This window comes from Gymnogyps californianus, chromosome 4, assembly GCF_018139145.2.
Source record: "Gymnogyps californianus isolate 813 chromosome 4, ASM1813914v2, whole genome shotgun sequence".
NCBI lineage: Eukaryota > Metazoa > Chordata > Aves > Accipitriformes > Cathartidae > Gymnogyps > Gymnogyps californianus.
The window spans coordinates 70,926,760-70,953,707 of NC_059474.1; the positions used below are offsets into that span (position 1 = coordinate 70,926,760).

At 39.8% G+C, this 26,948-nt stretch overlaps 1 protein-coding gene across 1 annotated transcript in view; it reads left to right on the top strand.

Moving 5' to 3' along the window:
- The first annotated feature begins 4,019 nt into the window (after positions 1 to 4,019).
- MGAT4D (MGAT4 family member D) overlaps positions 4,020 to 26,948 on the top strand; it is a 40,861-nt gene continuing 17,932 nt past the window's right edge. Inside the window, exons 1-6 of the mRNA XM_050895978.1 lie at positions 4,020 to 4,110; positions 15,427 to 15,588; positions 19,148 to 19,288; positions 21,198 to 21,331; positions 23,520 to 23,566; positions 26,001 to 26,114. Of these exons, the coding sequence (XP_050751935.1) occupies positions 4,020 to 4,110; positions 15,427 to 15,588; positions 19,148 to 19,288; positions 21,198 to 21,331; positions 23,520 to 23,566; positions 26,001 to 26,114 (689 nt within the window). The remainder of the gene's footprint in view (positions 4,111 to 15,426; positions 15,589 to 19,147; positions 19,289 to 21,197; positions 21,332 to 23,519; positions 23,567 to 26,000; positions 26,115 to 26,948) is intronic.

Genomic DNA, 26,948 nt, shown 5'->3' on the forward strand with positions numbered 1-26,948 from the left:
TTTGTATGGATTGTTAAGAACCAAAGCAACTTCTTCTACTGCAGGTTTTGGAATTTGTTCCACTTCCTATTTTGATTTATGACAGTCTTACACTTTACTGTAACAATAAATACACACAGTACGTGATTGTTGTTTTCTCAGTCAGTGCTCTTTGCTTCCAGTCTCCAGGACTGATGTGTAGAGTATCCGGTGTTGACAATACATTGCACCATACTTCTCTGTGTTATAATTAGACTTGTTGAGGTAAGCTTGAAAATTTTTAAGGTCTTGTTTTAAAGCACTTCTGAAATGTAAGAGTTTAAAAGATGCAAGTTTTAATCTAGCCTATACTTTTTTTTTCTCATACAATGTTTTCTTTATTTCAATCTGTATTTTAAAGTAAAATCTGTAACCAATTACATTTATTTATTTAAAAATATTAAAGCATGCATTTTTGACAGTTTTTTCACAGCTTTTTATAACTTGTTAGTAAAAAGATATAGAGTTTATCTACTGTAAATAAGGCAGGAGATAAAGGTGATTATACCAAACTTGGTAAACACTTGACTTAGAGCTTCATGGGGTTCTTTACAGAACCGAGTGATCCAGCAGTGAGCATGTTTGATTTTACACAAATGTTAGTACTTGAATCATGCAAGATGCTTCTGTATCATCATGTCCAGTCAATTCATAAATTATATTAGGACAGTCAAAAATATAACGCGGTAGCTGAAGAAAAAAAGTTCTAGCTTCCTCTTTCTGTGTTCCATCGTTGCCTTCCATTGTTACCTTCACAGAGACTTTGGCTGAAGGAAAGACAATGACCTACTGTTTACCTTTTAAAATCACATTTCTTAGGTGACAGCAGGGCAAATAAAAGGGGACTTTAACCAGCAATATCAGTTGGATCTCTACGCAGTCAGAAAATTTTCCATGTCACAACTATTACCTATAGTTACTGGTAGTTATTCTTTGTTCGTGTACCGTTGTAGATGAAGGACAGCTGCAACCCACATGCAAAATAATCCATTACTTTTTTCACCCATGAGCCTGTATTTTGTCAAATATTTATTTTAATCGTTCTTATCTCTACTCTTGCTTACACACAGATGTGTGAAAACGGTATCGAAAATGTGAGACAATCATCTTCGCAAGAAAAGACAGTTACAAAGCATGAGGACAAGCCTAGAAACTCTTTCTTGCAGGTAAGCCACCTCAATGGAACTAGTCCATTGAATGACTTGCTTAGTGTAAGCATTAGAGGTTACTCAGCAACATGTTCTATACAGTATTTTTAAAGACGATCAGTTTGCCAAAAATGCAGAAAGTCTGCTGCTGGGAGGTAAAACTGGTCTGAAACATTTAACCTCCCCCCCCCCCCAACCTGCGCATCTTATTCCAGTTGTACATAGTTCTTGAGCATATGAAATTGCATATGAAGAGAGCGCTGGGAGGGAGATACTGGGAAAGCATGAAGCAAGTAAGAGGGCCTATTTGCAAGTAGGTCCCAAGGCAGTGGAAGTTCATGACATTTTCGGTGATTAGGTATTTTGATTTTTTTTGAGGAACAGTTAATGCACTACCTCATCGTAAGTTAATGCGCTAGTCTAAGAAGTCAGTATTAAGTAAATGATCACCACAGCTCGGCATGGCTCAGTAACTGCGTCTGCTTTAGAGTCAGCCTTAATAAATAACATCTAATGCATTCAGTGGCAGTCTCCACAGATGTTCCTTGTACAGTGTGTAGGTTTGTTATTAGTTTCTGGAAATATGTGATGGGGTTTTTTTTTTCCTTACTGGCTCTGAAAATAAGCTAAAATTAAGTGTGTGTTAGATTTCTGTTATTCTTATCTTCAGTAGCCGTCCTGCTTGACCACATCATTTACATGTTCACTTTGGCTTTGTAACAGATAAAACACCAGCCAGTCAATTAAAAGGCATTTTAGTCATTACATGTGACATATTTAGTGTTTATTCGTTCCTCTTAGTTCTAAATCTGTTTTACTGCAAATGTGCCAAAATCTACGTTGATCCTCCATTAAAAGTAGTACCTTGAGCTTTTAGTTTGTTAACTTGGAGAGGGACATGGTGATGGGGAGGCAATAGCATAAGAGGATTGAGTCGTAATCACATTGGTTAATATGAACAATTAAAAATACATATTCAAAGTGTAGCTTAAAGAAGATTCGTCAGTAAAAATAACAAAAGATACAGTCAGAAACAGAAGGAAGAGGGAAGTTTAGGGTGAATGAGTACAGATCGGGCATAGTGAGGTCTAACTCGAGGTTGCACAGTGATTCATGGAGCCATATTCAGATTTTTAGTTCTCCATTTGTATACTGATGCAGGCTACTAGCAGTCTCCTGCATTATTAATGAGTAATAACATTTATAATTCAAAGTAATTGGTAAACAGAGAAGTAAACCCATCCATATCATCATTCAAACACAGGAAGGTTACACTAACCTCGCAAGAGCAGCAATGTACAATTTGGGGAGTCTAAGATTAACTTTCAAAAAAGGATGTAGTTACACTGCTGGGAGTATAGAGAGTGGCACATAAAGGCAGCATTCACACTAGGACTCCAGCATGCTTGCGTCTGGACACCAGCGGTGTAGGTTTTTGGTTCGCTTTACACAACGCTATTCCAAATGATTTGGGGTTTTGGTGTAAGATTAGATGCAGTCGTTAAGTAAACAAATAGCGAAAAGGGGGGAAGAGATATTGTATTAATACAAGCATATTGTTATAAACCAAATTATATAAAATACTATATCCTTTGGGTAAATAAGGTAATAAATTATATATGCTAGTAATAAGGAAGTAGGTAACAGATTAGATAGCAAACAGCTTACTGCTTTTATCAGCTGACAAAGTCCGGTATGATTTCTGAAGTTGTTCTTTAGATCTTTGAGACACAGAACGGGAAACTGTATTTTCTTTGTTGTAGGTGTGGAATGGGGGGTAGATTTGTGAGCAGGTGGAGAACATGTCAAAGTGAAAGCCCCCGACTACCCGCTGATCAGGTATAAAAAGGAGGGCCTTTTTTCTTATGAAACATAGGTGGTTCTGTTAGAACTGTGTCACTGTAACAGCTTCTGGGAAGCCTGGTAAATAAGGTACCCCTTCCCTTTATAAACTATGTTATAGAAGATGTATTCTAAACAGTGACTAATCTTTCGTTTGCTTATGGATTGCTGAGGACCTAAAAAGGAAGCGAGGTGTGTGCCTGCCATAATGGGAAGGCAGATGTGTGAAGCAGGGAACGATGGCCGAAGTGAAGTACCTTTACCAGTGCACGTTAGAATTTCATCAGGTTAGATTTTGCAGCTGCTTTCCCTACTTTTTCTTTAAAGATGAACTGAAAAAGCTTTGTTTCTTTATCTGACTGTGCTAAACGCATGTATTAATTGTACACTGCAGCTTGGCTTCCTGATACAATCTTAGAAGCAATATGCAAACAAACGCGCCATTGGCTTTAAATGAACAAAATACTGATAACCATTAGGATGTTGTGACTTGGCGCAACAGTACCTGCCAAAGTGCCGAGCCGAGGGGGTTTTTGCTGTAAAAATACAGCCTATACTTGCCGCAGTCGGGAGGTTTTTTCAGTTTGGGTCCTAGCATCGGGAGGGCTAGCGTCAGGGGAGGGCTCTGCCCACGCTGTCGGCTTTGCACCGGGAATCTGCGTGGGCACTCGTTCACGAGACTCATGTCTCCAGTGGGAACGCCCGGCGGCGGGAGGAGCGGGTGCCACCGCTGCACCCTGCGAGTCCCTCCCGACGGGCGCCCGCTCCCCGGGCAACGCCGCTGTGAAGCGGGCGGGCACGGCGGTTCTGCCTCGCGGGGAAGTGGGGTGCGGTGGCGGGGGGAGGCCGGGGCATGCCCTCCCCACGCTGCCCCGGCCCCTTTCCGCGCAGGGGGCGGGCGAGCAGGTTAGCGCGGCGCGGACACGCCCGGCCGGCAGTTGCCCGGGCGGCGAAGTCGCGGCTGGGCGAGGAGGCGCCGCGGGGGGCGTGCGGGCAGCGCCCCGCCGGGAGATGCGGCTGCGGCAGGGCCCGCTCCTGACGGCGCTGTGCCTCGGCGCCGCCTTCCCCCTGCTGTGGTACGCGGCGTGGCAGGGGAGCCAAGGTGAGAGCGGGCACCGGCCGCGGCGGGTGAGGCGAGGCGAGGGCCGCCGGAGCGCGAAGGGCGGCCGGCCCGGCGGCACCTGCTGACTCCCTCTCGCCGGGCCGTCGGGGCCACCGCGGCGCTGGGCTCTCTTCCCCCGCTGCGCCCGAAGGCCGGGGTCCGCCCGCCGGTAACGGCCGCCTGACGGCGGGGCGGCGGCTCCGCGGGGAGCGGGGCCGTCCCGGCGAGCGGCAGCGAGTGAGGGCAGGGCCGGCGGTGGGGGCGCAGCGAGGAGGTCGGGGCGCGGGAAGCGTCGGGTCGCCCCCTCCCGTCCCGTCCCCTCCCGGAGCTCCGGCCCCCCCGCGGAAGCAGGACCGGTAGCAGCTGCGCTGCCGTCGTGGGTTGCAGAGCCGGTGCCCGCGCTCCGCGGCTCAGCCTCCCGGGTCGGGACGTTAGTCTGGGATGGGGGGGCTGCCCCACAGCCCGCTCCGCAAGCGCCCCACCGGCCCTCGGCTCGGCGCCCCGCTCGGCTCTCATGGCAGCGGGTGTGTTGGGGAAAAGAGTAACCGGGCGCGACTGGGAGGCTCGGCCCCGCGTAAGGTTAAGCGTGCAGGTCTCGCCTGTTCCCTAGGGTCATGGCTTAGGCGCACCGAGTTACAAGCTTGCGTAACAGCTTCCAGGACTGGATCCTTGGGTCAAACCTGTCCGATTAAAAAAAACCCCAAATTTAAAAATTTTAATAAAAGTTACTAACAAGCATCCTGCATTAGGATGGAAAGAGCAAGTCTAAAGGTGATTGCCGTGGATGTCACTTTTTAAGTGTTTTTGTTTTGACTGTTACTCAGGGAGGACAAAGTAGCGTTATCCATTCTGCAGTTGTATTTGTGCCTCATGTACAGTCACTTTTCCATGTGCATGTTTCTAGCACCAGAACACAATGTTGAATCCAGACAAAAAACACCTGAGTTTTTATATTCTTATTTATAAACTTTAAAATTACATAATGTCTTTTTAATAGATTATGTAGGTGGCACATGTTGGATAGATCTACAGAAAGCCATGTCTAAGATTCTCTGAGCCTACATAGGAAACATAAAACTGATGGCATTTTCTGAAAATACATTAGAAGATCTCTCCAAATAGTACCTCTGAGACCTGCAGTCGTGGCTTGTTATGTGACAGTTTGTTCGGCGTGAGGCAGAGAGAATGGATTTTCCTATATACACCTTTACAAAAGGTCTGGTTTTATAGATGCAGAAGAATTAGAATAAGCCAATTAGTAATTTCTGGGATGAACACAGAACTCCGACTAGCTGTTCATTTATTTATATTAATTGTTTCTGTAACAAATAGAAGTGGCAGTAGAGATCTTGGCCCCACAACAGAATATGGAATAGAGTCGAGGCAGTGCTGATCCTCCTGCCTTTATCATTTCTTGTCAACTGTATGGGTGTTTATCTTACAACACTTGACACTTTTCTCAGCGGCAGTCCTGCTAGGAGTGGGGAAGGAGAAACAGAAGTAAAAGCAGGGTGTGTCTTAAGAAACTAAGATCCAAGAGATGATAGAATGAGAGCATTTTGTCCCATCTGCAGTTACGAACCCCGTCACCGTGTTATCTTGTGCCTCATATTTTGTGACTCCTCGTTATTGAAATTCCATTTTCATTCTGCTTTCTTTTGGGGCTTTCTCTGCTGGCATTCCGTGCTGGGGTGTTTTGCTTTGGGGTTTTTTTGTTGCGTTTTGGGGGGGGGGGGAGGGGTAATATGTGTTGTGGTATATATGTATATGTGTTGTTTTAACTTTTCTCTTTCTACAGTTGAATCCTCCTCCACAGTAAACAGAGTAACTAATTCCCCTCAGATGGTATCATTTTCCTAATTATTATTAGCACCTGTTTTCTTAACAAACTTTTAACCATTACAAATACAAATGTGTAGTGTTCAGAGACACATTCTTTCTTAAGCTTGGTAAATCTCACAAATGTGTAAATAAAAGAGTAGATACTAGTAACTAAAGGAGGAGGTAACAGCAGGTGGTGAATGACTTTGTATTAAGTTTATTTTGCTGGAAAGATAGTCTTCGCTCCTGAGTGGTATTAGAAGACAGAAGCCTTCTACCCATCAAAAAACCCCAAGAACAGCCATATGTTATTACCTTTTTCTATAGAGGGAGAAGCATTGGGAGCAAACCAACTAATGCTCTGTTGTCATCACAGAGTATCTATTTAAGAAGGTGGTTTAAATCAATCTTTTTCTCTGAAAACAGGCAGATACCTCTGCTTAGATATTGTAAACCTCTCTTCTTCCCTTCCATGCTGCTGAACTTGCCTCTCCACTGACATGCCTAGAGCAATACAGGAGTTCCCGCTTTTCTCGCATCTCAAACTGTGATGTTTGTTTTCTTTTCTAATGCCCTTTTCACTTATCCCGCCTGTTACTGAGAGGTCAAGTACTGTCTCAGCTTGTCAGCTCCCATCTCTTTCACTCATTTGTCAAATGTTCTTCTCTGGCTCATTTTCTTCCACATGTTTTCTCCACTTACTTCAGTTTCCTTCTCTGCTTTGCCCATTAAAACGTTTAGGCTGCTCTTGCTCTTTGACTACAGCATATCGCACTAAGCAGTAGTAGTCTGTAGTATTACCTCCGGTTTCTATCCAGTTGTTGTTTCTTGGATTGTAGTGATGTTGGGATAGCAAATAATCTTTTCTGTTTGTTGTACAACTAGGACAGGGCATCCTAGCTCAAGACTAGTGGTCTTAAGTACTTACATAATATGAGAAGTGTATAATAGCCCTATAAAATATTGTTCCGTTTGTCTGCAGTCTCAAAGCCTTTCAGCCCTTAGGTATTAGCTGGAAGTGTAAATCGGGTATTGGCCCTGTCCCGATTTCTGTGCAAAAAAAAATCAATAGCTTAAGCCAGCGACCTTTAAATGCCTTGAACTAAGGGGCTAGCTAGCTAGCTTGAGAGATTTGAGTTGAAATGTGTTTGCTGTCAATGACAGCAGTAAATAATTGAATTTTTGGTACGGCTTCAAACTACTCAGTGCAGCCTGAGTGTTACCTAGCAGTTGTGAGACTTAACTCGAGTACGGGTAGCTTGAACTGCCATGGCAGGGAACATGCTCCTGCATCACTCATGTACTTAAAAATGAAAGTTCAGAATCTACCAAAGTCACTGGACTTCAGCTATTGTGGATAGTATTATATACATTTTAACTATCCTTAGAAAGATGTTTTCATAGTCATTTTTTCCATTGCTTTATAAATATAAACAGAGGTTTCATTTTAAATAGGCTGATATTTTTGTGGCCAAAAAAAAAGAGATAAATGTAATTACGGAGACAGTTGGTAATCACCAGATCTTCAGCAAAACCTGATACTGTCTGTCTAAACTTGCACGGTGATTCCTTCAACATCCTCTAGAGTGCTTGCGAACACAGGCTGCTATTAGCGAGTAATCAGATGGACTGCTGTAGCAATACCTGTTCCACGTCCTGCATGGTTTTGCTGTGAGCTTTTGGTCCCTCCCCAGGCCCCAAGCAAAACCTGTCTGAAGCAAACAGGTTGCATCTGAGGATAGGAAAGGCTGCTGTCAGGATGATGCAGATGTTCCTACTGTTGTGAAACCGAGTTACAATCCACTTGTTAATTCACCTGACCAAAAGTATTTGCTCTCATATAAATATTCTTCATATAGATTTGTAGTTATGGAAAGCGGTATACAACTTACAATATATGTAGTGATTTTCTCACACAGTTGTAGCTGCTGTTTTCCATGTAAATATTAATCAACAAGAAATATCACACGTATACAAAAACCGTAAGGAGGTAGCAAATCTTCTCCCTCCCCCCCCCCCCCCCCCTTGAAAAACAGTAAAGGAGAAGGCAAGAATGCATTTTAAACTCATTATGAACTTACTTAAAGTTTCTTCAGAGGAAAGACTATTCCTGAATAAAAAGAAACTTTGGTGTCTCGGCTGAATAACAATGAATTTTTTAGAAGTCACAGCAATGAGGTAAATCAGATCATCTCACATGGCAGCGCTTCTTCATACAAGGGTTACAAGATTAGATCTCTTTGAATTGATTTGTAATATGTTGCTGCCCTCTTCACCTAAATTTGTGGGATACTTTATCCAAGTAAATTAAAACTAAGCTTTGTCTGGAAGTTAGGAAAAAGTGATGCTAAAATACGATGTCACAAGGACCTAAGCATGTTAATATATACATGTTGGGTGAAACATTGTGAAACCTGGATTTCTTTAGTTATTCCTTTCAGGTGGGGTGAAGAAGAGAGAAACTGTACTTAATTGCATTCACAGAAGTATACTTAAGGTTCATCAAATTGTTTAATGTATTGCATTTTTCATTATTTCAGAAAACTTTTCTCCAGGAAAAGGGGTACAAAGGGTTAAAAAGGTATTTCTGATGAAAGTAATTTTTTTGCAGTTGAAATATAGTAATGTATGTGCTAGCCCAAACAGCTGATTACACATTTCTTTTATTTCCAGTAATCTTCTGCCCACGGTGTGATGCTTTGCTTTGGCTGGCCAGCCCCTGGTCCTGCTGTGCACCCACGTGCAGGTCCCCAGGAGATTCTGTCATATGTGATGGGGTTCTTTGCAGGTTTCCTGTCCAGACCCAACTGGCATACTCTGGCTCAAAGCTTCAATTAAATAGTGGCAAATTGACAGATTTGATAAGGAGTCTTGAATTACACCATTCTCATTTCAGCCAATACAGCTTATCCAGATTTATGAACGTGCAGAAGCCAATTTTCCTGCCTTCTCTAGGCCTGTTAGGCTGTGTTTAACCATTTTCCCCAGTTGTCCCAGCTGACTGGTAGCCTGCATCTCCCCTCCTTGCCTTCATGCATATGTTTCCTTCCAGTGGAATTGAGAGCATACAGAGGTTATTGCACATCCAGGTTTTGCCCCAACATGGAGTCAGGACGTGGCTGAAATGCACAGTGCGGTAAGGGAAGAGTTTCTCCGGTCCACTGATTGCTTATTCAGTTTCTTTGCATAGTTCTGCTTGTAGGTATTAAAAAAAACCCCATACAACAACCTCAAATGGGACTTAAGACTTAGTATTTACTGATCCCAAATTTTATATCAAAATTCATATCCAAGACTTACAAAAGCTGTATAGTTTTACTGGCTTCTAAATGTGTAATTTACTGAACTAAGAGTCTGCTGCTTCTTGCAGTTACTTCAGGCAGAATAGTGGCTGCCTTGTCCTCAAAAGTAGAGGAACTGAGTCATAAATCCTATAAAGATTCAGGTACAAAATGAGACTAGTTACTGTTGGTTTTCATAGAGAAAAGGATAGGGAACATTTCAGACCTCTCTTTGTTTGCTGTGCAGTGTCTCATCACAACCTGTACTTAAACAAGTGTAAACATACAACCTTCACGCTTTCCTGATGTTGCACACTGAGTCTTGGAGAACACAGTTGTATCCAGAAATACTTTAGTTAGTGGCTAGGCATTTAATTAAATGTGTGTATAAATGAGTGATTGTTGCTACATCAGGCAGAACAGTAAAAATATTTAAAATACTAACCAGAGTGAAGCAATAACCATTGCTTGAAGTGAATGAGCACTTTATCTGATAAAGGCCATATTCAAATCAGAATTTTCCACTGCTATTAAGAACCTGTATCGTGTTACTAACATTACTATGTTAAAACCAAAGTATACCGCTTATGAGCAAAACCCATGCAATATCCATTCATATTTTTCCACTTATTTTAATACTATTGCTTTCCTATATAGTGATATTCTGACTGAATGTTTTAAGATCACTTTTCACTACATTCTAATGTAGGAAAAGACTCAGATCTAAAATGATGATTGTTTGCCAACATGTAAGAAAATATTATTAGAACTTAAGTTATATTTTCTTTGAAACAAGTTTGCTTATCTATTTTCAGTTAGATACAGTATGTAAATGGTTCAGTAAAAAGTATTCTGTGCCAAACCCAATAGCAAGTCCATGTTCATTATACAATTGAATGTGTTTTTAAAATTCAGTTATTAGCTTTGATTTGCCTTTAACTTTGTAAGGTGTTTGTTTGTTCATTTTAATACTGGAAAGCGATTCTGATTCTCTTCCTAGTGTATCCTCTGTATGGGCACAGAGGAACCCTAACTTCCCCCTGAAATTGCTGGCACACTGCTTTTCTTTGATGTCACTGGGTTAATGCAGCGTCCCTCCGCTGGCCTCCGCTGTCTTGAAGCTCCTGATGTGGATACTGTCAAAGAGGAGTAGATGCACTGGCAGAACATACTGCTGCCTGGTTCCTCTGCTTGCTTAGACGCCTGCATAGAGAGCTATAAAACCATGGTGAGAGAGTCCTTGCTGCATGTTAAGCCCCGTGCTTTGGTTTACCAAGCCTGCACATTTGATACTGCTGCATCACAGCCGGGCAAAGGTTTCAGCCAGTTGCCTGAGAATTGTGCCTGGCTGGATTTAATCTTTCTCCTCCTACTGGTAGCCTCCATCATCCACCATAGCAATAGCCCAGTTGCCATCAGAGCATGGACAGGACAGATGAGTGGAAACAATTAGAACCTTCTTAACCTGCTCACTTAACCTTCCCTTTTCAACTGTGTAAAATAAACCAACCTCAGCACTGACTGCCTTCAGAGGCTCCTGAAGATTTAAGATACGCATTAAGACATGCTGTGTCCTATGCTTAAAGCTCAACAATCGAAGCTACCCTAGTTCTGACAAACATTAAACATAATGGGTGAAAGTACCCAGCGCAGGTGAAGTGGCTTCTGACTTTATGGTAGTTTTTCTTGGCTGTCTCTAACCTGTTGGGAGACACAAATAGTTCTGTGCCGTAATGCTATAAACAAAATATTTAAAGTTCGTGCACAAATTCAGGAAGGCGTCCTTACCTGGAAAGGTGCTTAAATACCCTTAGACGTTAGCACATTGTTGAATTTGTTTGTGTAAGAACTGGCTGTTCCGAACTAAGACAAACGCATTGTTTGGGAGATTTTTTTTTCCCTCTTTACTCTGAGAGAACAAAACCCAAGCTTGCAAAGCATGTAACAGGATTTAGAAAGGTCTCTCTATTTTAGATCAGTTACAGGAAGATAACCAACTGCCACAGTTATTAGTGCTATGCATGCCTCAGTGGTTTAATATGCTTCGTTAACCTGAACAGCGAGCAGTGGTTCCAAGTGTGGAGTATGACAAGATCTTTTGCAGTTAGTGTGCTTATATAGTTTTCTTTTAAAGAGGGCATTAACCAAAATTCAGTTTCTAAATGAAAGTGTCTTCAGGTACGCTAAGCAGCGTAGCTTGTAATCAAGAAATAGGAACGAGTCACTGCTAGACCATGGGGTGTTTTCTTCCCTCCTTTCTGCCAATCCCAATTTTCCTTTTATTTTCTTTTTTCTTTGAATGCTAGGAGGAGATAGTGATGAATTGTTCCACAGCTCTTAGATATTGCCAGAAATCAATTGTTAATTAAACTGGAAGCATTTATGATAATAGGAAGTATGTGTGTGTGGAGCTAAGAGAAATATTTGGTTGACTTTCAGAATAAGTATTTGCTTTAGAGATTAGTATTGTTTCTAAACAGTTTTCAGTTTCTGCTGCAGAAAGTTATGTATATGTATCTGTTGGGAGATAGCACAAGATTGCATTTAAAACCATTTTAAGTATTGCCATCTTAGAATTACAGTAGCCACAAGTATATGACACAATGTGTAGTAAACAGTCAGAGGAAATGCTGTAATAGAGCTGAAAATGCGTTGCAAAAGCTTTGAGTGCTATCACTGCGTCTGGTTGGTTGGTTTGGTTTGGTTTTTTTCTCCGCTGGCTTGTAGCCAGCGTAACCCCTCTGAAATTTCCTAGTAGGGTTTCCTTAGCCCAGCAGAGTGATTCATCTTCAGCTCACCAAAGGGAAAAGAAGCCTTTACCTTCATTTACTTTTTGTAGTTTTGCCATAGGTCCTCATCTTGCTATTTCCCGGTTTTATCCTGACACTCCCCGTTGCCGATAGAACCATTGGTAGACAAGGTGTTGCCAAGTCAGGCTATTGCTGGGGACAGACAGTGTTTCGTGATACAGCTGGAGCTCCTTTCTCTTGGCCCTCCTTGCCAGAGTGAGCTATGTTTGTGAAAATGCCCTGTCTGCTTCTTTCCACGCAAGCTACTGCAAGCAGCTGTTTTAGTTCTGTGTAGATCCTTAGATATTTAAAGAGCAACGCCTTCCACACACACACACACTAAAATCCATTTAAACTTAATGACCGTTTAAATAGAGTGTTTAGCTTCATAATGCTTCTAATTTTATCTTCTTAGCTTGCTACAATTACATCAGTAATAAATACTGTTCATGACAGTACCTTACTGCACAGCAAAATACAAAAAGTTCAGTACTGCTTTCCAAACACATTTTTTGCCAAAGGTTTACTAATAGTTAATATTGCTCATTTACATATGCTCTAATAACACTTAGAACATTTCATGTTCTATTTTGAACTTTGTATGTTTATAATAACAAACTCATTCTTTGCTAAGGGTGAGTGAATACTACGTTCCTTTTGTCAAACTCTTGCTTCCCCAGCAGTCAAAATCAAATGAGATAAGCAATTACTAAGAGTCTTGTTCTACTAACTGAGCAGAGGCTTCAATTCTGAAAGACTCAAAAATGTGGTTTCCCTCTTCTGGCCTGAAGAAACAGATAAGGCCAATTACAAATGCCAGCTTCTTTGGGTGCACTCAGTGATAGCTGAGTATTGACCTTTTATTTGCCAGAGGCATCTATGACATTTTGGTAGGCTCACCTGTAAGTAAGCAGATAAAACCACAATTACTTGGTGCTTGCCAAAATGTCAGCCCGGTAGTGACATCAGTAGTTTTGAGTTACACTGACACTGGATAGCTGAAAGAATTGTAAAGAGAGGGACTACAATGTTATTATTCATCTGCAATTTCTTTACTGATTCCTCCTATAATATAGTTGTACTGAGGGGAATTTTCATTTGGTTTAGCAGAATCTTATGCTATTACAGCACTGGAAATGTCAATGGAACAACACTTTCCAGCATTTAATTACGATACATCTCCATTACGAAATGATGTAGTCCCTTTTCAGAAGCAGTAAGTTGCATCCTGTGATAACGTCTATTTATCCTAAGATTGTGGGCTTGCTTTTTGTTGTTTGCATCTTCCCAGGAGCACGTGGAACTTTACTGCAGGTTAAACCTTCACTTTTTCTTGGCGCTTGATGCTATCTAACTCCTAATAAAGGCAATTGGAATTTAAAGAAAAATGCACATCCATTACCGTATCTTTAGTTTATACCTCTGAATTTGTCTTGGAATTGCAAGATAAATCTCTACCGTGTTTCCATGTATTGATGCTCTATTTGGAATCACTATCGTGCTATGAAAACAGTATGGTTAATGTCTGTCAGTCACCTAAATCAGCTCAAACCTTCTGTTTCTGTTTGTTTGTATACATTCTAAAGCAAAAAGCTAACGGTTGGATTATGGCATTGGAAACACAGCTGCAAAGAAAAGCATAAAACACGAAAGTGTGTTCCTACATAGTAGTTGATGAAAGGGATCTTCCTTAGGTGCTCCAATAGCTTAGCTCGTTTGGGGTTCCAGTTCTGTAGCCTGATGTCTCACGACAGATTCGTATTGGAAATCTATTTTAAGCTTTCCCCTGCAGTTGTTAAAAGATGGACTCTCCATCTGTTTCCTCATTTGACCTTCCACTTGTTTGTTTATTTATTTATTCTCCGATTATTTTTTCGGGAATCCTACTTCAGTAAGGTAGAACTTTCTTGTTGCACGCAGCTGAAATAATCCAGTTTTCCCCTCCCTTCAACAACGCTAAATTTACATTCGTAGCTGCATAGTACAGAATACTCCTAGATATGAATGCCTTTCTTGCAAGTCAAAACATTTTTAAGGCTGTCAGAAAATTTTAGGAAGCATTCATTTTATGGGCATTTTACTAAAAATACTTTAAATTTTTAATGAGACCAATAATAATAATACAGATCACATGTTTACTTCTTTTTTCTAACTACTTTCTTCCTAGATGTTTTAAACTTTGGGGTCTTCCAATCATACGTTTATTGATTAAATTAAGGACTTGTGTTTACTGCAAATAAAAAAACCCGTTTATCAAAAATGCAAATTAATTCCAATTTGAAATGCCTCTGCAAATCCTCACAGATTTGTATTACCTGCGCATTTTGCTCTTAGTCTTTCACAGGCTAGAATCCCCAGGAATTCAGTTTTGCTGAGAGACAATGGTGGGTCCTAGAAAATGAGTTCTGCCAAGGATGGGACTCAGCACTGTCCACAAATAGAATGGGAGAAGTGTCTAAATAACAGCATTTAACTAAAAAAAAAAAAAAAAGGCAGCATTACAAAGCATTTTTAAATGCAGTAGAAGTCCCCTTCTGCCCTCTACTTTCTTTACTTCCTATTGCAAAGTGAGTGACATTATTGAAGTGTTGCCTTATATTAATTTTAGTAAGTCTAACAATCTTTATTCATGTGGCAATGAGGCAGTGGAGGCACTGACAGGTATGAGTCTTGTATATCATCTGTGATAACTGAGAAGTTCTGACAGTACTTGCTTCTTAGGAAAGTGGATCTTCTGTAAACATAACATGGACATCATCTTAAAATACTGTGCAGAACAGCAGAGGTGTCTGATAACCATGACTGAGAGTACAGTGTTTCTGATATCGATATGATTGTAGAGTATTTCATCAAAGGTGGGCTGTATATTATGAAGGTATCCTCCAATCCAGAGCACAGTTTCAGTTGTTATCTAATTAAATATATCCAGGAGTTCAAATAACCATCTTTACTAATAGTTCTTTATATACTCCAGGCATTTTTTAACTCGTAGAAGAAGACTGAGTCCCTTAATATCTGTATTTTAATCTTAATAGTGTTTTATACAAAAGACAAGCCATTGCATAATTACACTCTTCAATGTGACAAGGGTCATAACGATTTGTCACTTAGTGAAAAATGTTGTTGGCTTTACTGGATAGCACCTTCCTCTGCAACTCATAGTCTTTCACTGACTTTTTCGTTATTATTGATGTCATATTCTTGTTTTCAATTGCAAGCCTTTACCCAGCTGTGCTCCCTAAATTCTGCTTCTTAATACTCTTCGAGACTTCTTCATTCCATGAATAAACTTTGAGCAGCCTCTTTTATTATTGTTTATACACTTCTGGTCATGTCTTCTTCTGGACCGTCTCCTATTCTCAAACTTTCTCTTTATTCCATCATATAATTCACCTCTTTGAAAAGAAATTATGTCCTCATTGCAGGAAATGACTTAGAAGTGTACCAAAGGCAGCTTCTGGAACTTCGGCAAAGACTATTGTATGCTGAAAAGGAAAATAAAAAAAGATCACACGAACTGAGCAGTGCCCTAGATGAAATTAAACGTGTGGTTGCACAAAGAATGAACTTGACAATAGATCATACAGGTTTGTATGTACAAAAATGTACTGTGTTAATGGTTCAAAGTTTTGTGTGCTCATGTTTCTTTATGACTGGTGTGGGGAGAAAAATCATTGATTTGATTATATTAGCATTAGGTAGAAGTTTCTACTTTAAAAAAAGGGTGGGGAAGTAACCTGTAGCCCCTCTTTAAATAGGATGGGTTAGTAACTAAACAAATAAGGAGAGGAAAAAAAGGGGACACAACAGACTGCAGTGGTGTCATAGTGGCAAAGCTGTACATATTGCTAATCGAGTTTCTTACAGTGCTTATCCCTCTCTTGGTGCCTGCTACAGAGCACTGAATAAGCTATTTTTACCAGCTTTTACTATGCCACTACACCCTGATAAATACTAGGACTGTGTCTAACCTGGAAGGCAGGTACGCCTCCTCAGATGTTCCACAGTCCTGGTCCCGCTCCTGTCCAGGTGGAGTGACTTTTTGGGGGGACTTTTTGGCCACGAGTGCTCTGCCAGCGGACCCCAGGCACCGAGGTGTGCGTGGTGAGCACGCAGTCTCATCTCAGCAGGCAGACCACGTGCAGCTGGGTGCTTGCCTGAACCCAGGAGCTGAGAAGGCCCGTGAGGTCTTGCTGGCTGGATACAGCCTAAGAATGTTCCCTCTATAATTTATTTTTGTCTTGCAAGTAGTTTGTTAATAATCTGAAGGAAATGTGAATGCTTGTAAGTGATGACAATTAAAAGAAAACCTTTGAGGGGGGTTTCCTCTGCCTTTTTTTTTTTTTTTTTTTTTTTGAGGGACACCAACGTGCAATTAAGTTTACTCTGGTGATCTGGCTTCTTCCGATTGTTTAATTAAACTACTTATTTATTTAAAAATATATTAGATCCGTGCCTTACAGACTGTTGTAGATCCCCATGTATCTGCACACTGTAGTGGCATACAATAGATTAGACAGTTTGATTCTGTCCCCTAAAAGAAATGATGTAGTAGTGTAGGATCTGCCTTCCTCCCTGTTCAGATTGGAGGAGCTACTTCTCTCTGCCGCGGGGAGAGAGAAGGAAAACTAGAAGGGACATCTCTGCGCTGGAGGCATTCCACAACACACCCTGACTTCAAAAAGAGTCTGGATGCTACTGAAAACTACTTTTTAAAAATCCTTATTTGCATTCAGTACAGCGGGCTGGTATCAGATTAAAATAGGGAGTTAACCAGGACTGTTACAGGGGAAGAAGGAGCAAGGTGCCTTCCTGCTTTGTGTAGTCAGCTTCATTTCTTACCCTGTTCTTCCCTGCCTCTTTTTGTCTGTTTATTCAATATTAATTCAGTGGGACTGTTCAGATGCATTTAAACAAATGCGTGAGTGTTGGCAGGGTTGTGGCCTTACAAGCTTTAGAATAGAGACCATGTTGTCAGCTACCAGTAGCCCCACATACTGTGAACAAAGAGTTATTGCCTAATGCACATAATAGCAGGAGAGGAGAGTGCAAGTTCCCCTTCCCTCTGCTCTTCATTCTTATTGGAGCCAGCTGAATATCAGAAAGTATTAAAGCTGTCAATTCACAGGATTCAAAGCAGAAATTTCTTAAAATCACTGAATAGTTTTCCTTTTATTTTTACTTACTCTTCTGCTTCCCATTCCAGCCAAGTTTTATTGTACAACAAAAATGAAAAGGTTTATTGTACGCAATAAAACTAAAGTCGCTTGCCCAACCCCTGATAGGTACTATTTCCAAATAAAAATGGAAAGTCCTTGAAAAGTTATGAAGGTGGTTTAAAAAAAAAAAAAGTTTCTGTGCAGCAAAATACCAGTATATTTAATGGCAAAGCAGAGTGGGAGGAGTTACGGGTCTCATACACAAATGTCTGGACGTACAAACATATATGGGGGTTTGTTTGGGTTTTTTTTAAGAACTGTTTTCTGTAGAGTGGGGAATCTCTGTCAAGTCCTAATTTTCAGTGGGAATATCTTTTGGAAGTTGAAAAGCTTCAAACAAATATTGCCCATTTAGTAAGCCTCTGTATTCATTGATCTAAGCTGAGTGAATAAAGCTGATGATGGTCGTTTCTAAGACTTGTTTTAAGTAACTTTGAAGGGTGGTAATTTTGGGGAGTGATCTTAGATGCGTTTCTTAGGAAAAATAACTTTCCATCTAAGTCAATAAAACTTCTGTTGCTTTGCTGATTGTGAAACTGAGTTTTCAAGTTTTCTGCAGCTTGGAAGGCTGTTAACGTGATTTTATTGGCTAAAACTAATTGATGTGGTGTTCTGATATCACGAAGTGTCCTAGCACCAGCCTCTTCGCACAACTGATAAAGTGTCTGGAGGAGGCACCCACTGAAGCATGAATTACCTTAGATAAATTCATAGGAGCTTTATTTTTCTTTCAGGGCAAAAAGATATACACGTTGTAGGTAGCTAGTAGGGTATAGAAAAATTCAGCAACAGAGAATGACAGACAAAATTCAAGTATGAGAGCCATGTGCTGCCTGTGTCAGGAAAGCAAGATTTAAGCCTTTAGACAACTGGTAAATAAAGTCTGGAGTGATCTTCAGTTTTGTTTCCAAGCAGTTTTCTTAAATATTGGAAAGACCATTTGCTATTATTTGTAAATATAATCTTCATTTTAATTCATTCAAATACCTTTTTAAAAATTGTATGGTGCATATCGTCTCTGCGTCCATGGGTACCTTACATTAAGCACAATTTTTTTTTGCAAGCTTATGATTGATTTTATAATGATTTTAGAATTAAGTTGTTCAAGTTTTTATTAAATTTATTTTAAAGAATTTTTACCACCACTGGAACATTCACGAATGTTTATATCAAGGAATATAAATTAGTAACTTAATGGTATCTGGTTTTTATACGGCTTATTTAAAAAAAATAGGATTATTTTTGTAAGGTCACACTTGAGTTATTTCAACATGAATAAATATGCTAATTATTTTCATCTTTATTTTAAACTAGTAAAGAAAAAATAAATATTCCCTACTTGTTTCTTAACTACTACAGTCTTTTGTTTCTCGAATAATTTCTAAAGGCCTGGATCTGGTTGTCCTTTTTTGCCACAGGACTTTTTATAACCTGAGAACTTCCATTTGAGCCCTGAAAACCACCATGTGTTACATTTTGGGGAAAGCATTTAAGTTTGTTAAGTAATTAAGAAAGTTGTTAATCAGAATCTGTGTTTGTTTTAATTTAAAAAGTTGCTTGCCAACTGTGCGAAAAACAAACCAGGTTTTTTTCCTGCTGCTTTTAAAACAACTGTTTATTGTGTTTTAAGACAGCTCAGTCCTGCAACTGTTCAGGCACAGGGGAATGCAAGCGGAGCTCCCAGGTTGTTCAGGCTTGGAGCTCTGCACCATCGCCTGGGTGGGGGGGTTGTACTGGGTGATTCTCAGTTTGTTACCGCAGGAGGGTAATATATATGACATATAATCACTTCTGAGGAATAGTTCTGATTGAATAACCTTGTGTGTGGGAATCTGCCAGTATTCAGTTGAGGAAAACAGTTGAAATAATAAGCTTTACTGCTGGCTTTTTATTTTATGTGTATATGTGGGTTTGTTGTTTCTTTAAGATGATATGAAGTGGAAAGTGCTAAACCTCAGCAGAAGACTCCCCGTGCATCTTATAAACATGTACTACTATCTACCTCACCTTCGAGAATATGAAGATGCCATTTTCCCAAATGTTATTTTTGGGCAACAGAGAACTGGAGGTAGGAAATAAAGTTTGGCTTATATTTTCTATATGTTTATATTTTATATTAAGTTCTAGCAATGAAGCATACTCAAAGTTCGGAGGGGGTTTTCTCCCTAAACTGTATAGTGTTGCCAAACTGAATAAATTTTAATGGGGATGGCAAAAGCACTTTTACCACTCCCATCCCAATTTCAAGTCTTCCCCAAAGTATTCTGATAAACCTTTTCAAATATCAACAAAAAATAGTCATAACTGAAAAGCAGTATTATTTTTGTTCTTAGTCATGGATTCATGTGGCAAAGATGCATTAGCTGACGTTTTTTCCCCCACAAAATTAGTATGAGTAAGGAAGCCAGGGACAATTTAAAATTCACACAGTTTGCTAAGTTAGAAGCAAATGGAAAGGTGATGTGATCATTTGAAGGATATTAATAAATCTTCAGTGTAACTTTTTCATCCACATGAGAAATCAGCTGACACTTGCACAGTCATAATGAATTCCAGTGAACTAGAATACAAACTATCAAGTTACATCTTCCCCTAACTGTCATGTGATAGGTAAAAAAGAACATTCAAAAGCAGTAAGCAAACAAGGAACTAGTCAACCATGTTGCTGGGTTTTGTATTTTGTTGAAATTTTGACTTTTCTCTAGGGTGATTTTATATAAAGAAACATTGGCAGCACTTTTGCTTTAACTAAAAAAACAACTCGGCCATGCCCATGACAATGGATAACTTTCTACAGTCTTCTCAGTAGTAGGTGTAGTTGTAGCAGTGTGATCTAGTGCTGTAGTTCTCACTGGAGTGCCCATAGATCATAGTGCCCATAGTCTTTTGCAAAGACCAGGGGTTGTCAGCAAAATGATTTGCAAAAGACCCTCAGAAAACCAGATACATTCACAAGCGAGGAAAAAAATAAAAGGAAGAAAAGTAATAAAAGAATGCTCCATGTTTAATTTTCATCTGTTTGTACACGAAAATCACAATAGCAAGACCGCAGTTTAACAAGTGCAGGTTGACCTTCAGCATGTAAAACCAAACAAAACCCCAACAGTTTAGCAGGTTATGTGCTGGGAAGGAACGCTGGAACTTCGCCTTTTTTGAGCTGACACTGGCATGAATGATGAAGTCTGGAGCAAGTCACTAACTGCACCAACTCCTTTCCATGAAAATCTGCTGCTTCCTTACCAGCCTCACGAGGTTTTGGTGAATAGGAATCGTCTACAAGGACTAAGAATTCCACAGCTTTACTGAGGTATATTAGGTCACTGATTTAGGTAATGCCCATACCAATGAAAAAAGAGATGTCCTGCTTACAATCTAATGATGTAATACAGCACAGGTTTGCTACTCGTGGAGTCTTTGCCAGAGACAATTTCACTTTGTTTCTTCTGAATAACGATAACATCTAAGTTCCTTTCTTCTTATTATTGATTATGTCAAAGCCATTGAGTCATATCAATTAAGCTGCTCAGAAAGATTTTTGAGTTGGATTCCTTTCTGAGATGCACAGCGCTCACCTCCTGTGAGAACTCGTTCACTAAAGCAGTGTTGGTTTAACTCTTACTAGTCAGATCTCCAACTCCATACCAAGAGCTAGCATTTACTTTGCAATACCCACTTTTGAAACTCAATAGCAGATACCTATGTGTTTGCCAGAGGTAGTAATATCTCCAAGTTCTCAAATGTTGACAGTCTATACAGTGTAGACCTGGTGCTTGTAACACAGACAGAGGTATCTCTAACCTAAACTTAGCTGGAGGTTATCTCTCCTTCCAGGTAGTAAAGCAAATGCTGTCGCAGTGCTATAGCAATATTAACTGTCACCAAGTCTCGTGGTCACATCAAATCAAAATTAAAATGTAATTTCAGTTTCCCTTTACCTGACTTAAAATTAGGTGGCTTGTGGACTTCTTTCTTTGCAGTCTCACTGGTGATGGGTATTCCTACTGTGAAAAGGGAAAAACAACATTATCTGATTAATACACTGCATTCCCTACTGTACGAACTTTCTGAAGAGCAAAAGAACGACTGCGTAATAATCATCTTTGTAGCAGAGGTAAGTTTGCATGGCAAGGTGCAGTATGCTGATAGAAAGACAGTATGGAGATTTATGTCTTAGTGTAATAGTGTAAGAGAGGCTGCAAAATACTGTTAGCTAGGCCTTTGGGAGGGATTTCTTCAGCGCTGGAGGATATAGTGAGCAGTTAGTGCCTCAGTGTTCGTATGTGGAAAAAACCCTGTAACTCATGTTCGAAGGGTAAAAAGTCATACTACATTTACAAACACAGTTGTAGTCAGCTTTTTGAATAAAACCATAAGAACTCATCATTTATCTCTGAAAGTATTCTACTTCAAGAATGAAATGTAAATCCTCCACAGAAAAGTTCCGTAGAACCTGAAAAAAGTAAACATACTCAGTCTAACAAAGTTCAGATTATTTATCTGCTGTTTTGATATCACATATCTTGCAAAGTACCTTGACATGCTGGAGCTTTGCCCTCTGCATGTGTATTGGCGCTTCTTGTGAAAAAGAAAACTGTTCAGAGACTTGAATGGTTCCATGTTTGGGAAAGTAAACAGTGCTCAAGGTAAAATATTGGGTGCAAATGAATTTTTTTTTCTTGTTCCAAAATGTCTTGATCACATTGGAAAAAAGCTACAGAAGGGAATTAGCTAGTGATAGTTACTTGCAGGTAAAAAGACTGTGCAATTATTCAGACTTCATATTTATTCTTCATATTGCTTTGTCCTTCCATAAACAACATTAAATTTCATACATGTATTCATTAACAGTTAAAGTTTGTTTTTTTAGTTCAGTCACCACTTAGAGCAGCTTTTGCAACTGTAATACTGTCAAACAGAACATAGTTCACTTTATTAAGTTAGGTCATGACTTCCACTTTTCTGTTTGGATCACAACAATAAGTAGATAGGCCCAACTTTACTGGCTGTAGTTCCTCTTCAGCGTAATTTTCAGGAGATGAACTTATTTTACAGTTGCTGTTTCCCAGTGAAGAGCCCTGGCAATGACGAGCTTTGCCTAGCTGCAATTCAGATAAACCTTCTGTTACAGGGGTTCAGAGAGTTCTTTGAGTTTTTAAAGGTTAAATTCTGAATAGTACAGTTTCCCACTGTGGCCAGTCCTAAGGTGGCACTTCTACCAAACAGTAGCTTTGGTTGTAGTAATAGTCCGTTTCAGCCTATGTAGGATTAAACTGCCGTTGTAAGAATCAGTCTCTCCCCTTTCTCCCGCCCCCAAAGTCATGTTCTTGCAGCTTCCATTTTTCAGCCATGCAGTAAATTAGAGCAGGTTGATCGTGCTGATACGAGAGGTGATAAGAACATTTAATTATGAGAGGAGGGCAGGTGTGTTCACTGATCATGAATCCACACCTTCCTTTTTCCCAGAAAGTTACAGAAGATCAAGTTAAATGTTTACATCGTGGGTTAAGTCAGAGTAACTTATTGACTGAAAGGGAGTTGCAAAGTTGTTGGTACTTTCTTCTTATCACAGTTCTTCACTTACCACTTCACATCATTTTTACTTATTACAAAGTTAATATATAGCTCATAACGATTATTTGTGTATTTAAAAAAAAATCTGAACTGCTAAGACAGGTATTGCTTTGGAAATCACATCCATAAAACTTAGCTCTCTTTAATATAGTTAACAGATGTGTTTTGCACACTAAAACTGTTACTTTTATGAAACAGCAGCAATGAATAAGTATGTCCTCAAAATTTCCAGACTAAGACCCATAAGTTTGTTATATTCAGAAGAAACTCTAAATAAAAATTTTAAGTATTGCTAGCTTTAGAAAATTTTGCTTAGGTGACTTTTCTCAACAGCCTCAGGCCTCTTTTGTGATTTTTGGATGATTAACCTGAAACGGCTCTTCTTACTGACAGTTATATGACTGTGCTTTTCTGGCATAACTGAAAGCTGTAGAACAGAATTTTATGCAGAAAATGGCTTGGCCTCCTGCAGACGCAGTGAAAAAACAAAATGCAGAAACGGTAGCTGGAGATAGTTCAGTTCTAGTTTCAACTACATTGAAAGTTCAGTTGGCTTGAAAACCCCATACTGTCCTTTAGTAGAAATGCTGCTATAACATATTGCTTTTGTTTGGAATGACAAGAATTAGAGAATAAAAATGAAGTGTTTGCATATTAATATTCCCTACAAAATGTTGCTTAATACAAAAATGGGTGACTTGAAATGAAACCCCCGTTCTTTTCTTTAGGTGAATGCAGAGTATGTTAACAGTGTTGCAGAAAGTGTTAAAGCCAGGTAAGTCCTATCGAGTGTGACACTCAACAGCTAGTGAATACATTTTGAGCTTTTATGGAAAGAATTAGAGCATTTCAGCAATAAATTACAACTCTACCATACTGAAACGGAACTGCTAAGAAATGAGCAAAGGGGCACTCTTAGTATGTATATCATAACACACTGTGCAATTCAGAACAGAAGGATGTATATCAGTTTATTTTCCTTTTCTTATTTCATAAATATGCTTTAACTAATCAGGCAAGGTCTCAGCTTAAGCCTCTGATAAATATTTACTTGAACCTAAGTCTTTTCCCCATGAAATTAATGATGCAATTCAAGGCACCCGAGGCTACATGTATTATGTCCCCACTGACTTCACAGCCCTGCAACGTATTCTGATGTCTTTCATGTTTTCTAGGTGTCTTTGTTTCCTCGTTTGCCTCTTCTTCATGAAGGCAATGGACTTTGGACAGCAATGAGATTCTATTTATAATGTTAAATACTATTATATGATGGGTAACGTGAGATGGGTATTGTTTGCCATTCCAGGTTAATGGAAGAGCTATCAAATGAAGGCTTGGTTCCCGCTGCAGTTTTGCTTGCTCTTATCATTCTTTCCCATAGACGTTTACAGCATCACATGCATGTTAAAAACCTTAGAGCAGCTTGAGAGGAACAACTACTAAATTAAAATGTTTGGGCAAAAAAATACACTCATTGGTAGATCTGTCCTACAAAAGCTGCTTTCTAAGAAATGGTATAGTGTAGCTAACAGTCACAAAACAGGTAAGGCTAAAGGCCCTGAAGTGCAGCTGACTGAAAGAAGCAAGAGATGAAATCTGCATTGTGCTGCAGTACTGGTGTTGCTGGTTTATTTGACGCACAAGCTTATTCGTGAATTAGTTACTCTGACAGAACCCTGCTTTGGCCAGTATTTGAAGTGAAACAAACTTTCCCCTCTCTCCTTCTTTAAAATGACTACAAGAGAGTTCTCGATCGTTGTATCAATGTTTTATTAGAATTATAGAATCATTTAGGTTGGAAAAGACCCTTAAGATCATCAAGTCCAACCATTAAGCTAACACTGCCAAGTCCACCACTAAATCATGTCCCTAAGTGCCATATCTACGTGTCTTTTAAATACCTCCAGGGATGGTGACCTAACCGCTTCCCTGGGGAGCCTGTTCCAATGCTTGATAAGCCTTTCAGTGAAGAAATTTTTCCTAATACCCAATCTAAACCTCCTGTGGCACAACTTGAGGCTGTTTCCTCTTGTCCTATCACTTGTTACTTGGGAAAAGAGATGGACACCCACCCAAAACAAAACAACCCAAAAACAAACACAAAAAAAAAATTGAACAAGATCCCTGGAGAGGTTGCCCTTTTCCTTCACTTTTGAGGCTTTTCTGCACATTCTGCTCCACTCAGGGGTTTCCCAGACTGTGTTTAGGGTGCAGGTTTCCCCCAGAAGGCTCCCCAAGCTAAGCCTGCTAGCTAAGTAATAGCAATAGCTTCCTGCCTCCAGAGGGTTTAGCTCAGTTGGGAGTACTGCAGCTAGAACAAGGTGAAGAGGCAGCCTCCTCGGTACTGTCGAGCACCACCAAGGTACAATATGTACAGCCACTTAAGCACTTAGATAATTTTTATGATTTCTTTATGGTTTTTGAAAAAATTACTTTGTCAGCGTTACACAGTAAGATTGAGATTCTTTTGCATAAGCATGCTTGTACTGTGATGTGCTTAATTTTTAATGTTAGCTTTTTTTCATTAATCATAGGAAATGGGGAACTCAGTTCTGAAAACTCCTTATTTCAGTGATCCTACCTATTAAAAACTGAAGAATTCTTTTTTTTTTTTTTTTTTTTTTTTTTTACACCATATTCTGGAGGAAGGGGGAGATTTGACTTCCAGGTTTGGCTCCCAAAGTCGATTGCATATTTTTTCAATGACTTTTTAAATGGAAAATTTAATCCTTGGAGCAGAGACTAGACCCTGACTCCCCATACCAAACCCCCACTCCAGGACAGCATTATTTTGGCTAGAATGTGGAATTAGAGTTAGAGCAAGTGTAAGGAAGCTAGGAGCTCTCATGCAAGGGGAAACAGTTGTGTGTAGTTCTAGCTGGTGGATGTGATTGTGAATCACTGCTGCATTTTGGCAACTATCTCAGGATTACGAGTAAGCATCTATAGATGCAGGAGGGGCAGGATTTCTGAGACACACTTCTCTTCAGTGTTTTCTGTGACTTTGATGAGTTACAGTCCTGCCTGTTCTGACGGTTGTCAAAGACCCCTTCTTGGTTCCTAGTTTACAATCTATGTGACTTGGTTTCTTTGCTAGAGTTGTGAATTCCGCTTATGGAGGAGCAGACCTAACTCTGGGGAGCGGCTGTCCATGGTTGCCCTCAAAAGTCTTTTTGAGGAATGGGGTCTCACTAAGCTTCTCTTCACAGCTTCCCCAGAGAAATCCAGTCTGGAGTCCTGGAGGTTATTTCTCCTCCTGCTTCTTATTATCCAGATCTTTCCAACCTGAAGAAAACACTTGGGGATTCGGAGGACAGAATAAGGTAAGATAGCTGTATAGAACCTAAGAACTTTTGCTGAGAGTATAAAATGGAAAATGCTGCAAAAATCAACATTGTTTGAGCTGATAATGTTTTTGTATTTCAGAGCTAATGGACTTCAAGTGTACTTTTTAAAAAAATTATTGCACAGGGGGATCTTGAGAGAAGCTATGCTGCACATCAGCTTCAGGGTGAGAGCCAAGGCTTCTCCTTTGGGTCTTGACTCTAGGCATCCCACAGGTTTTAAACCAGATGGATAATGGCAAGAGGTGATAGGCTAGATGATCTGGTCGTAAAGGAAAAAATAGGAAAATCATTTATGTGACAGATAAGGGAGAGGCTCTGTGAACACACAGAGGAAACCCCATGTGGCCCCTTAGCTAACTAGTAACAACTACTGTGGGTTTAATTAATGACGTAACTTCTGGTGATCATGGACTTTTTATACTACTGTTAATAATATATCCTAACTGGTGATTTCAGTCGCTCGTGTGCTCCAAATTCACTGAGACAGAGACTATAACCTCACAAAATTGATTTATTGGAGGAAAGTAATTTTCTTTCGATCAACAGTAACTAATGTATCAGAAGCTACCCCAACAATGCAGCAAGAGAGCTGCAGTATGAGAGCTTAGGTTGGAGGAAATCAGCAAGTGTATGTATGCATGTATATTGGGTTTATAGATAAACCTTATATTTTTCAGAGCATGAACATGTTTACATACTTATACTTAAGTTTCAGATATGATTAGATTTGAATCAGATACACTTTTATGTTAATTAAATACTGATAAATTACTCTCTAGTCTTTTAACATTGATTATCAAACATCAGCTT